The sequence below is a fragment of the Salvelinus namaycush genome, chromosome 10 (genome assembly GCF_016432855.1).
Source record: "Salvelinus namaycush isolate Seneca chromosome 10, SaNama_1.0, whole genome shotgun sequence".
Classification (NCBI taxonomy): Eukaryota; Metazoa; Chordata; class Actinopteri; order Salmoniformes; family Salmonidae; genus Salvelinus; species Salvelinus namaycush.
The window spans coordinates 23,598,804-23,613,583 of record NC_052316.1 but is presented as its reverse complement, the minus strand read 5'-3'; the positions used below and the strand labels follow the sequence as shown (position 1 = coordinate 23,613,583).

Sequence of the window (14,780 nt, the reverse complement as noted above, 5' to 3'; positions counted from 1 at the left end):
TTCTCAGGTTTTTGCCTGCCATATGAGTTCTGTTATACTCACAGACATAATTCTAACAGTTTTAGAAACTTCAGAGTGTTTTCTATCCAATAATAATAATATGCATATATTAGCAACTATGACTGAGGAGCAGGCCGTTTACTCTGGGCACCTCTGCGCACCTTTCATCCAAGCTACTCAATACTGCCCCTGCAGCCATAAGAAGTTAAAACCTTCCCCAACCAGAAACCGTGGATTGATGGCAGCATTCGCGCAAAACTGAAAGTGTGAACCAGTGCTAATAATCATGGCAAGGCGACCAAAAACATGACCGAATAAAAAAACAGTGTAGCTATTCCCTATTCCCTCAAACAAGCTAAGCGTCATTATAGAGACAAAGTAGAGTCGCAATTCAACGGCTCAGACACAAGACGTATGTGAAAGGGTCTACAATCAATCACGGATTTCAAAAAGAAAACCAGCCCCATCGCGGACACCAACGTCTTGCTCGCTATTAGGACAATACAGTGCCACTGACACGGCCCGCTACCAAAACCTATGGGCTCTCCTTCACGGTGGCCAACGTGAGTAAAACATTTAAACGTGTTAACCCTCGCAAGGCTGCCGGCCCAGATGGCATCCCTAGCCGCGTCCTTAGAGCATGCGCAGACCAGCTGGCTGGTGTGTTTACGGACATATTCAATCAATCCCTATCCCAGTCTGCTGTGCCCACATGCTTCAAGATGGCCACCATTGTTCCTGTTCCCAAGAAGCTAAGGTAACTGAGCTATTTCTACTATCGCCCCGTAGCACTCACTTCTGTCATCATGAAGTGCTTTGAGAGACTAGTCAAGGATCATATCACCTCCAACTTACCTGTCACCCTAGACCCACTCCAATTTGCTTACCGTCCCAATAGGTCCACAGACAACGCAATCGCAAGCACACTGCACACTGCCCTAACCCATCTGGACAAGAGGAATACCTATGTAAGAATGCTGTTCATCATTCAGCATTTAACACCATAGTACTCTCCAAACTCGTCATTAAGCTCGAGACCCTGGATCTCGACCCCGCCCTGTGCAACTGGGTCCTGGACATTCTGAAGGTCCGCCCCCAGATGATTACCAACGACGACGAGACGGCCTACAGGGAGGAGGTGAGGGCCCTCGGAGTGTGGTGTCAGAAAATTAACCTCACACTCAACGTCAACAAAACAAAGGAGATGATTGTGGACTTCAGGAAACAGCAGAGGGAGCACCCTCCTATCCACATCGACTGGACAGTAGTGGAGATGGTGAAAAGTTTTAAGTTCCTCGGCGTACACATCATGGACAAACTGAAATGGTCCACCCACACAGACGGCGTGGTGAAGAAGGCGCAACAGCGCTTCTTCAACCTCAGGAGGCTGAAGAAATTTGGCTTGTCACCGAAAACACTCACAAACTTTTACAGATGCACAATCGAGAGCATCCTGTCGGGCTGTATCACCGCCTGGTACGGCAACTGCTCCACCCCCAACCGTAAGGCTCTCCAGAGGGTAGTGAGGTCTGCACAAAGCATCACCGGGGGCAAACTACCTTCCCTCCAGGACACCTACAGCACCCGATGTCACAGGAAGTCCCAAAAAGATCACCAAGGACAACAACCAACCGAGCCACTGCCTGTTCACCCCGCTACCATCCAGAAGGCAAGGTCAGTACAGGTGCATCAAAGCTGGGACCGAGAGACTGAAAAACAGCTTCTATCTCAAGGCCATCAGACTGTTAAACAGCCATCACTAACATTGAGAGGCTGCTGCCAACATACTGACTCAAATCTATAGCCACTTTAATAATAAAAATTAGGATGTAATAAATGTATCACTAGTCACTTTAAACAATGCCACTTTATATAATGTTTACATACCCTACATTACTCATCTCATATGTATATACTCTTGCCTATGCCGTACGGCCATCGCTCATCCTTATATTTATATGTACATATTCTCATTGATCCATTTAGCTTAAGATAGTTGTTGTGAAATTTTAGATTACTTGTTAGATATTACTGCACGGTCGGAACTAGAAGCACAAGCATTTCTCTACACTCGCATTAACATCTGCTTACCATGTGTATGTGACCAATAAAACATTTGATTTGATTTGTTTCCAAGAGTGTGCAAAGCTTGTCCCAAGGCAAAGGGTGGCTACTTTGAAGAATCTAAAATCTAAAATAGATTTTGATTTGTTTAACACTTTTTTTGGTTACTACATGATTCCATATGTGTTATTTCATAGTTTTGATCTCTTTACTATTATTCTACAATGTAGACAATTGTAAAAATAAAGAAAAACCCTTGAATGAGTAGACGTGTCCAAACTTTTGAAGTGATTGTGTTAGCTGTGTTGTTGGCTAGCTCCTCCGAACAACAGTGTCCTGACGAGAGAGCACATTTTTTATGCCAGGTGAAATCGTGCACATTCTCTCATTGTTGTAGATGTATCCAAATAAATGTCACTAGAAAACAGCTTAAACAAATGCAAATGCAGCTACTTCGTTGTTATTCTGGCTGCACTGTTTGACGTGACCGTAAGTAAGCCGTCGTAGGCTAGTTAGCAAGCAAGGGGTAAGAACGTTCCCAGCCAATATGGCAATGGAACATTTAGAACAAATAACCATAGGTACAGAACAACAATACTGAAAGACTGGGTCGCGTCTCTGGCAACCAAACCGATAGAACGAACGACCAGCCGGCTTCGGTAGCAACTCTAGATTTGTTTCGGAATATATCTTGTGGAAGGATGAAATAGTATGAATAAATTAATCAAAAGAAAGATTTTTATGAAAATATGGCAATCATTATTTTAATATGTTGTTAACCCATTGTACAAAAGGGATAGTGCCCTCGAAGCTGGTGTTTGGAGGATATATTGGCACAGATATCACTTTTGTACAATGGGTTAACAACATATTAAAATAATGATTGACATATTTCCATCTTTATTTTGATGAATTTATTCATACTATTTCATCCTTCCACAACACCCATGGCAATATATCCTCCAAACACCAGCTTCTCGGGCATTATCATGTAAGTGGAAATGTCTAGGAGCAACAATGACTCAGGTAGGCCACACAAGCTCACAGAACGGGACTGCTGAGTGCTGAAGCGTGTAAAAATAATCTGTCCTCGGTTGCAACACTAACTACCGAGATCCAAACTGCCTCTGGACGCAACGTCAGCACAATAACTGTTCGTCGGGAGCTTCATGAAATGGGTTTTCATGGCCGAGCAGCCACACACAAGCCTAAGATCACCCTGCGCAATGCCAAGCGTCAGCTGGAGTTGTGTAAAGCTCGCCACCATTGGACTCTGGAGCAGTGGAAACATGTTCTCTGGAGTGATGAATTGCGCTTCACCATCTGGCAGTCAGACGGAGTAATCTGGGTTTGGCGGATGCCAGGAGAACGCTACCTGCCCAAATGCATATTGGCATAACTATACAGTTATGTGGATGAGGATCAATGGTCTGGGGCTGTATTTCATGGTTCGGGCTCGGCTCCAGTGAAGGGAAATCTTAACACTACAGCATACAATGACATTCTAGACGATTTTGTGCTTCCAACTTTGTGGCAAGTGTTTGGGGAAGGTAATTTCCTGTTTTAGCATGACAGTGCCCCTGTGCACAAAGCAAGGTCCATACAGAAATTATTTGTCGAGATCGGTGTGGAAGAACTTGACTGGCCTGCACAGCGCCCTGACCTCAACCCCATCAAACACCTTTGGGATGAATTGTAACGCCGACTATGGGCCTAATCGCCCAACATCAGTGCCCGACCTCACTAATGCTCTTGTGGCTGAATGGAAGCAAGTACCCACAGCAATGTTCCAACATCTAGTGGTAAGCCTTCCCAGAAGAGTTGAGGCTGTTATGGCAGAAAAGGGGGGACCAACTCCATATTAATGCCAATGATTTTGGAATGAGACGTTCGACAAGCAGGTGTCCACATACCTCAATTACCTCGTACCACTGCACATCGACTCGGTACTGGTACTTCATGTATATAGCCAAGTTAACGTTACTCATGGTGTATTTATTCCTCGTGTTGTTATTTGTCTATTTTTCTATTTAAAAAAATATCTCTACATTGTTGGGCCCTTAAGTAAGCATTTCACTGTTAGTCTACACCTGTTGTTTACGAAGCATGTGCCAAATAAAATTTGATTTGAAACTGTGAAAGTTATTTGAATCTGTTAGAGAAAGTGTAAATGATGCAATTGATCATGCAAACAGCGTCTTTTCTGTCAGAAATATAGGGATGAGGAGCTTCCTCTGTAATGCACCTCACCTTGTCTATGCCTTTGTGTATTTGGTTTGATTTGGAGAGGATATCGTATTTCTTCTTGGCCTCGTTGGTGAAGTCGTCACAGATGCGTCGGAGCTCCACACACTTGGGCCGTATGGAGTCCACAGCATAGTGGTTGCTCTGGATCAGCTGGTCCCCGTGTAGGGCATGGAGCTGGGCCTTCTCTAACGACTCCTGACACGCACACAACAGACAGACAGAGAGCCATTCATCTCACATGACCAACACACTGGGGCACATCCATGTTAGGCTCACATACAATACAATCAAAGGCTGATGATCATATGCTAATGAAGCCATAGTGGAGACATTGTGCAATGTACTCAATCATTGGAATTGAAAAGTTTAGATGTTACATTTCATATGACGTATGTTATGTGACTGAGCTGACCTGAGCCTTCTCCTCTAAGGTATTGAGGTCGTTCAGTAACATCTCCACTCGGGTGACACAGTCCCCAATATCTGACAGGAAAGTCAGAGTGTCCATCAGACTGTCCAATGACACTTTCACCTGGGAGGGGGGAGAGGACACAGAGACAACTGCAGATCAGGCACATATTCATGTACAGTTTTTGCTAACTTATATGCTTGAGAGGGAGCGTTATACTGTAAGTGTGACCATAAACAAGCATGTATAACACTGAGAAAAGTGAGAAAAGTAAAGGGGAAGCAACTATTTTTAGACAAGCAAAGTGTTGTCATTGTAATGGCTTTTCACAAAGCACCCAGCCCTGAAGGCTTACATCCCAAAAATATATGTGAGTTTGCCTGTGAATTAAGCCACCCTGTTAGCAACATCCTCAATTCCTCATTCAAGGAGGGAAAATTCCCTTCACAGTGGAAGGAGGACAGTGTTGCCGATACCTAACCCCCCATCGACCAGTTGAGGCCTACTGTATATCACTAACTCCACAGCTCTCTAAAGTATCGGAGAGTTTTGCCGCTGCCTGGATTAAAGAGGACATGTCACCAAACCTTAGATAGATCATCCACCCAAGCCCTGGTTAGTATGCTTGACTGCCTATACAAAGAGTCTGACATTCCATCCACAATATCCACCTTAATCACCAAAACCTTTCCAAAGCCTTTGATAAGATTGGCCACACCACAGCAATAGAGTGTCTGATACAACTGGGTATGAGACCAGCAGAGCTACTATCCCAATAAGCAAAATTACGTTGAAAAGACGTCTTTTAGACTTCTATTCTAGACATTGATGTCAGGTGCATTTTAGGTGCTGAATGAAAGGTAACATTGAAAATATGTATTTTCCAGATGTTGAAAATACGTATTTTCCGGGTGTCTAAAATATATATTGAATATACATATCAAATACGTTGAAAATCTGTATTTTTCGGTCATTGATTCTATGGCTAAATTTCATGTACATTGTCAATGAAGTAAGCATTATATCACAATAATATTTTTAAGGCGAAATCTGCAGTTGCTACATCCATTTGGGGATTTAACGTGCCTTCAGAAAGTATTCACACCCCTTGACATTTTCAACATTTTGTTGTTACAGCCTGAATAAAAAATAACAAACATGTAGATGTTGTGTCACTGACCTACACACAATAGCCCATATTGTCAATGTGTACTTATGTTTTTAGAAATATTTACCAATTAAATACAAATTAAAAGCTGAAATGTCTTGAGTCAATAAGTATTCAACCTATTTGTTATGGCAAGTCTAAATAAGTTCAGGAGTAAAAATGTGCTTAACAAGTCACATAATAAGTTGAAGGGACTCACTATGTGTGCAACAGTAGTGTTTACCATGATTTTTTTATGACTACCTCATCTTTGTACCCCACACATACAATTATCTGTAAGGTTGTTCAGTCAAGCAGTGAATTTCAAACGCAGATTCAACCACAAAGACCAGGGTGGTTTCCCAATGCCTCGCAAAGAAGGGCACCTATTGGTAGATGTGTAAAAATAAAAAAGCAGGCTTTGATAATCCATTTGAGCATAGTGAAGTTATTAAATACACTTTGGATTATGTATCAATACACCCGGTCACTCCAAAGATACAGGTGTCCTTCCTAACTCAGTTGCCAGAGAGGAAGGAAACCGCTCAAGGATTTCATCAAAAGGGCCAATGCTGACTTTAAAACAGTTACAGAGTTTAATGGCTGTAGTTGGAGAAAACTGAGAATGGATCAACAACATTGTCCTGTAGTTACTCCACAATACTAACCTAAATGACAGAGTGAAAAGAAGGAAGCTTGTACAGAACACAAATATTCCAAAACTGTTTGCAATAAAGCACTAAAGTAAAACTGCAATGAATGTGGCAAATAAATTCACTTTATGTCCTGAGAACAAAGCATTATGTTTATGGAAAATCCAACACAACACATCACTGAGTACCACTCTTCATATTTTTAAGCATGGTGGTGGCTGCATCATGTTATGGGTATGCTTGTCATGGGCAAGGACTAGGGAGTTTTTCAGGATAAAAAGAAAGGGAAAAGAGTGAAGCACAGGCAAAATCAGAGGAAAACCTGGTTCAGTCTGCTTTCCAACAGACACTGGGAGACAAATTCATCTTTCAGGAGGACAATAACCAAAAACTACAAGGCCAAATATACAGTAGCTTACCAAGATGACATTGAATGTTCCTGAATGTACCAGTTACAATTTTGACTTAAATTGGCTTGAAAATCTATGGCAAGACTTGTCTAGCAATTATCAACAACCATCTCGACAAAGCTTGAAGAAAAAAATAGAAAAAAATAGCCAAATATTGTGCATTCCAAGTGTTGAAAGTTCTTAGAGACTTACTCAGAAAGACTCACAGCTGTAATAGCAGCCAAAAGATGCTTCCACAAAGTATTGTCTCAGGGGTGTGAATACTTATGTAAATTAGATATTTCTCTATTTCCTTTTCAATACATTTGCAAAAATGCCTAAAAACATGTTTTCACTTTGTCATTATGGGGTATTGTCACTAGTTGGGAACCACTGGAGTAAAGCACAGTAGAGTACAGTACAGTGTCATGACATGGCCCTCTTTGGGTATAGCGAGACACCCAGGTTCTGTTATCTCAGGTCGTAAATTCCTAGAGGAGACTCTCTCCTCATGGTCAGGCAGTATAGAGAGAGGGTTTCACAGTAGAACAAAGGAACTTCTCCTACATCACAGAACTTGAGAACTGAACAATATCCATGTTTTGAAGAATGTGTAAACGGTCGCTGGAGAAACCAGCGACAACCAGTCCGTTTTGTTTTATGATTGGGACCTCAGGAAAGACAATACAGCCACATTACCATAACTATGTTTATACAGGAGCCTCCGGTATGAGGCTTGCATCTAATTATTGTATAAAATGAATGAGTAAAGATGAAACTATTTGTGAAATTGTGTAATGTGATTTTAAACCGTTAATGTAAGAGAATTGTATTCCCTTTAAAGTCTAACTAAGTCATTGGCCCGCCTCATGAGCACAAACATTGATCTGGCCACATGGGACAGCCCTTTTCTACTGTTACGAATATAACCCCCACCTGAAGGAATTTCCTTTAGACCATGCCTACCTCGGTCAGCTGAGGGAGCTAAGGTTGAGTGGAGACCACAAGAATCTCAGTATAAGCTAAGGTTGTAATGGTTATTGAAACTCTGAAACTATCGATTCCGACAGAATAAGAGCAACTCTTCGATACTAATTACTAGTCTGCAGCTAGGAATTATGTACCATTGAATGCGAAGACAGACAACCGCCTAAACATCTATCCCATAAGAACATTTCTGAATGGGACTCTGAAGTATCCATTCTAACCACGAGAGACTTCATGGGAGCAGAGACGATCAGATGAACTTTCCAACAGAAAGACGGACGATTCCAACAGAGATCACGACGACACACTGAGCGTAAATATATATTGATTGCAATTATTCCCGAATGAGTGAGCGTTCATGTGCACAGGATTAGCATTTCAATCAATATAATTATCAACTGTGTAGTGACTTTTGTCTTTCGCGCCCTTCTCAGTCCACACCCACTTCCCTTTGTCTACCAAGTCGCCATATCGGCTTAGCCCACTAGGGAACATCACCTATCATTTCCTTGTAACCAAATCTACTGTTTGTTTGTTTGTTTATGCATTTCTGTGATTATTTCGTTAGTAAATAAATGATTAAGACAATTGATGTATGGATGATTCATAGTGAAGGCTGGGTTTGTGCAGATAAGCAACAACTTACGAGGTTTGGAATAAGACTAACGTGAGGTAAAGAATAATTAATTAATTAGAAGACTAATTTATCAGATATTAAAATATCTGAAAAGTTATATTAGGAAAATTATAACTTCGTAATCTGAAGATTTTCCTTGGTGCCCCGACTTCCTAGTTAATTACATTTACATGATTCGTTTAATCACGTAATAATAATTAGAGAGAATTGATTTGATAAAACAAGTCTTCATGTTAATGATGCCAAAGACACGACAACAGTATGGTATGGTACAGTACAAGACAGTATACTATAGTTTAATTCAGTAGAGTACAGTACAGTACAGTTTAATTCAGTAGAGTACATTAGAGTAAAGTAGAGTACAATGCAGTACACTATACTTTTCTTTACTGTACTCTATTGTATTGTACTGTACTCTACTGTTCTGTACTGTAATATACTTTACTTTTCTATACTGTACTGTGTACTGTAATGTAATGTACTCTGCTGTGCTCTACTGTTCTGTACTGTGCTGTACTATGATGTCCAAACTTGTGAAACATACTGTAGGTGTCTATGTTTGGTTCAGATTTGGTCCGGTCCAGATCGGCCAAATCTGAACCAATTATAGACGTCTATGTTTTGGCCAAATCAAGGCCGTTCCGGACCGGACCAAATCTGAACCAATTATAGACGTCTATGTTTGGGCCAAATATAGACTGGTCCAAAAGACGTTGCTGTTGTCGTGTCTTTGGCATCATTAAACTGAAGACTTATTTATCAAATAACTCTCTGTAATTATTATTACGCGATTAAACTGATTAATCATGTAACTGTAATTAACTAGGAAGTCGGGGCACCAAGGAAAATATTCAGATTATAAAGTTATAATTTTCCTAACATAACTTTCAGATATTTGAATATCTGATCACTTAGTCTTCGAATTAATGAATTATTTACCTCATGTTAGTCTCATTCCAAACGTCGTAAATTGTTGGTTATCTGCACAAACCCAGTCTTCACTATGAGTCATCCATACATCAATTGTCTTAAATCATTTATTTACTAACTAAGTAATTCACAGAAATGCATAAACAAACAGTAGATAGTTACAAGGAAATGATAACGGAGTTTCCCTAGTGGGATAAACCGGCATGGAGACTTGGTGTACAAAAGGGAAGTGGGGGTCGAGATAAGACAACACACAGTTGATAATTATAACAACTGAAATGCTAATCCTTTGCACATGAACGCTCACTCATTCGGGAACAATTGCAATCAATATATATATTTACACTCAGTGTGTCGTCGGGATCTCTGTTGAAAAGTTTGTTTCTGTTGGAGAGTCTGTCCTCCCTCTCTCTCTCTCTGTCGTGGTTACAATGAATAGTTCAGAGTGACATTCATTCATGTCGTTATAGAATAGATGTTTCGGCGGTTGTCGGTCTTCGCGTTCAATGATACCGAATTCCTAGCTGCAGACTAGTAATTAATATCAAAGACTTGTTCTTATTCTGTCGGTATCGATAGTCTAAGAGTTTAACCACGTGGGATGGTTAAAAGATTCAGCAATCGTCTCAAACCTTGGCCCTCTCGTTATCGAGGTAAGCTGGTCTGCAACCTTTGTCCTCTTGTAATTGAGAGAAACATGGTCTGTTGAGAAATTCTCAAGGTGGGGGTTTTATTCCTCATTCATCCTGTACAACAATTAGATGTAAGCCTCATATCTGAGGCTATTATATAAACAGCGTTATGGTAATGTGGCCGTATTGTCTCCCATGAGTTTCACAAAATTGTACCAAACGGACCAGTTCGTAGCTGAATTCTTCACCGATCTTTTATACGTTCTCCAGAACTTAAATACTGTTCGGACCTCCAGTTCTGTGAGGTGGAAGAAATTCCTTTGTTCTCTCTATGAAAACTCCCTCTCTCTCTCGATACTGTGGCCATGAGGAGATAATCTCCTCCAGGAATTTACGACCTGGGGTCGCAGCAGCCTGAGTGTAGGAGACAGAGAGAGGGGGATGGGGCTTGATGTACCCAAAGAGGGCAACGTCATGACACTGTCAGTAAATGCTTAGTGGGGAGGGTCCAGGAAACTCATATGGCCCTGAACCCCTTGAAATGCAAGGTCCTGTTGATATCATTTGTGAGAAACCTGCCCCATCCAAGTCCCCTTACAATCAGCAGGAAAGACCTGCAAGTCTGTGAATCAGTCAAAATGTTTGTGCTTGTCCTTGTGCAAAATAATCTACAGTGGGACGAACAAGTAACGTCCATTGTTAGAAAAGGAAACAAGAAGTTGTTTTACGCAGACTAAAAAGTTTCAATGTCCCACAGGCTGACCTGGTAGCCATACACAGGCTACATCCATCCCTGCCTAGAACACGCAGCACCAGCTTGAAATAGCTCCTTAACTCAAGCCCTCTCCGACCAACTGGAGCGCATCCAGAAGTGGCCTTGCAGAATCATCCTCTCCACAGCATATTCTGGATACAAGGAGGACACTCTGACTTTATTATCACTACCCTCACTTTGTGAGAGAAGAGAGAAACAGTGCCTGGGCTTTGCTGTGTGACGTAGGATGTGGAATGTGAAACCACTTGAAGCTGGGATGTTCCTCCTACCATTTCATTCGCAGTTCCGACTGTACATCAACTCCTGGCTGAACCCTACATCGCAATCATTACATCGTAGCGCAGCAGGAGAGAGTGGTTTCATCACGGTAGCACATTCAGAGATTGATTTATAGCCATTCATCTAAAATAATTCATAGATTTTAAACAAAAAACCCTTTCTGTTTGTCATAAACAGACGAGATTAATATGATGTGAAAGGCGGGTTCCTAACGAGTTCAGAAAGCAAAACTAGAGCTCTGTGAGACATTCACAGCGATGGGGACATTTGATCAAGAGAGATCTTTAGAAAATACGCACATTTTGTCTAACACTAAACATACAAATGTATTTTACAGTTATAAGGAAGGTGAAATCTTATAGTTAGTTGTTTTATAATCTGATTATGCTATATTTAGAAAGAATAAAAGTAATTTCAAGCCTTATTTATACAGTTTTGTGTATTTATACTGTGTACTGTGTCTTGTGTCCTCAAAAGTGACTACACCTCAGCAATTTATAAATAAATAAAAATTGAGTATGCAGCATTACTAGTTGTTTATGGCCCTCTCATGATAAATAAGTACTTTTGGGGATTACGTAGATTACATTTTCAATTACATTTAGTTACATTTAATTAAATGTTTTATTGTGTATGTAGTATAATATCCATGTATTTCAGTGACCTTGACTGCCATGCTCTCTCTGGAGGAACTCAAACAGCCAGGATGTGTTCTGTCCAACTCTCTTTTTTAAGCAAAACCTGCTGACCACAGTAGTCAGCAGACAGGGACTCTGTCATAAAAATGTACATACCTCTCGGAAGTCATGTTCAAAATGGCGTAACTGCAGGCACTGCTCCAGTTTGAGGTGATGTTTGGACCAGAACTGTTGAAAAGCATTTTCTGTCTCATCCAGCTGGGCCAACAACCTGAAACCCATGCACTCATGAACTGTACGTATATGTTTGTACTGAACTGTACATAAAAACATGTTTTATTAGAAACATATAGTATCTGAACTAGGTCCCAGTAACCAACCTTTCCACTGTAGTCTGGTTCTCCATCTCGTCTGGGTTTAGTTTGTGGTTCTCAGACTTCGCGGCCTGCTCTTTGATACAGCCCAGCAGAGTAGTCCCCTGTTGCACCGCTAATTTCAGTTCATCCTGTCAAATTTAAACAACTAATTAAATACCAGGCTATGCCAGGAGGAGACCCACCTGCCTATGGGGGGGATCATGAGACAGGGGCTGCTCCTGATCAACAGTCTGGTTTTGGAATAGAATACTTGCTATGCTATACTTTGCTATGCTTGTTATCTGGGCCATTGATGCTAATGAGTGTGGTTAAACTACTAAGCAACAGGCCATGATAGAAACCAGTCCACTGATCTCACTACTGTATGTGAATCTACTAATACTATACTACCACTCATCAACATAGGGAATATTCAGATGCTAACTATGGGTATAGGTGAACCCTAATAGGTAGCCAGGTTCAGAAGCCCCATGTTGATGCTGAAGCAGTGTCTCACCTTTAGTTTGTCATGCTTCTCAGTGTGAGTAGTTAGCAGGTCTTTGGTGTACTGCACGTCATTAGGCAGCTCTGTCTCGGCCAGATCTGTGCCAAACTTCTGCAGCATTTGGGCTGTGGTCTTCACTGTCACAGCAAAGTTCTCAATGGCCTGACAGCAAAACACAAACATACCTCAGATTATACTGTGCCATGACCCATACATTTTTAGGATTACATCTATAGTAAACCGACATCCCAGTAGAAAATAAATATGGTAGAAAATGATTATTATGTGGAAACTGGCAATATTTCAGTATTCACTTCTCTGTAAGATCCTGCAGTTACAAGAAATTCCCAGTGAGTAAAGACTGTTTAGACCAAAGGTCAAATGTCATGGTGACTCACTGTCCGGTGGTGGATCCACTGACTGTGACAGTACTCCAGGTTCCCACCAAGCTCACATGTTAGCTGGCCCTTATCTACGTAGCCATGTAAGTCAGACAGGGAGTTCAGCATCACAATCTGTAAAGACAGAAAAGATATTCACATACAATACTGTATGTTATAAAGTCACCTATGTATTTGGACAGTGAACTAAAAATGTTTAATTTGGCTCTATACTCCAGCATTTGGGATTTGAGATCAAATGTTGCATATGAGGCGACAGTTCAGAATGTCACCTTATATTTGAGGGTATTTTCATACATAAATATTTAACTTTTTAGAAATTAAAGCACTTTATGTATTGTCAGAATAACAGGCTAAGGCCTAGTTTTCTGTGACATTTTCGTGGCAGAAAGCAAGGACTGGTGATGCTGACAGGAAGGCCCCACTCACACACTCACACACTTATGAAGTTTCACTTACACTCGCACAAAGGAGAATGAACATTGAGAGAAAAATGTACATTGACCCTAGAAAAGAAGAAAAAGAAGAAGAAATGAATTGGGACTGAAATGTATTTAAATAATAATTAAATGTTAAATATGGTTGGGGAATGTTAAAGGGTGACTGAAGTAATATAGTAAAATGGTTAAGGATGAGATGTTTGTTTGAAGGTACAGTACATTTAGAGATAGATAGCGAAATGTTATAATGTTGAAATAATAGGATGATGGGATGTTGTATGTTTAAGATGTAACTGGAGTAATAAGTTAGGTTAGGGTGAGATTAGAATTGAGTGAAATTTGAATATTAAAGGTTGATTTTTTTAAAAAGGAAAGGGAGATACCTAGTTAGTTGTACAACTGAATGCCTTCAACTGAAATGTGTCTTCCACATTTAACCCAACCCCACTGAATCAGCGAGGTGTGGGGGGCTGCCTTAATCGACATCCACGTCTTCGGAGCACAGGGAACAGTGGGTTAACTGCCTTGCTCAGGGGTAGAATGACAGATTTTTACGTTTCGGTTACTGGCCCAACGATTTGAAGGGAATAAGAAGTGTTACTGTTTAAAACTAGTAGTGATGATGATGTTTAGCTATAGGTATATTAAGGGTGCTAGCTTGACCTAGAATAGTAAAATAAAAGTAACGTTCTACAAGGAATCCTTAAGGTTACCTTATTGATAGACGTCTTAAGTAGCTGTTAGAGTTTTGAAACACCAATTGAGGGACTGATCATCCTGAGGGGGGCAACAAAATACTGTTTATAGTTGTAGAAGGTAAGACATCATTTTTCTTGTTATTGAATGATATGCTTCTCATAAAAGTGTGATATACAAAAGATATTGCATTGGCAACCTAATAGGGGTTTAGATAAGGGCGCTGGAGGTATCTAATCCATAGTTAATTTTTGTTTCTCATAATTGCTTGTGTGATTATTGATTTGTGATATTGATTGATTGAGCTGGGACTTACAATGCCTGTTTCTGGAATTTTGAATAAACTTGCTTTATTGTTCTGAAACTCCTGTGTCATCAAAGAGTCATACAAGTGCCTGTCGTTTTACTCTAGGTTTCTGAAATTGACTTGATTAATTTAGGATTTTTAGCATCTGGTTAATTAGTCTATTGGGAAACTTAGTTGCTGGAATAAAATAACCTGAGACGGAACTATAGGTACTGAGTACAATGGTCGGAGTCGTAAGAGGGGTGATTCTGGGCTAAGCCAACCCAGGAAATAGGGGCCCCTCATAGT

The 14,780-nt window shown here is 40.6% G+C and overlaps 1 protein-coding gene across 1 annotated transcript in view; it reads right to left on the bottom strand.

The window, feature by feature from the left end:
- Positions 1–14,780, bottom strand: part of mcf2l2 (MCF.2 cell line derived transforming sequence-like 2) — a 103,165-nt gene that overhangs the window by 64,892 nt on the left and 23,493 nt on the right. The window contains exons 5-10 of the mRNA XM_039002568.1: positions 13,047–13,163; positions 12,661–12,810; positions 12,168–12,292; positions 11,944–12,058; positions 4,724–4,843; positions 4,315–4,506 (exon numbers count right to left, since the gene is read on the bottom strand). Coding sequence (XP_038858496.1) covers positions 4,315–4,506; positions 4,724–4,843; positions 11,944–12,058; positions 12,168–12,292; positions 12,661–12,810; positions 13,047–13,163 — 819 coding nt within the window. The remainder of the gene's footprint in view (positions 1–4,314; positions 4,507–4,723; positions 4,844–11,943; positions 12,059–12,167; positions 12,293–12,660; positions 12,811–13,046; positions 13,164–14,780) is intronic.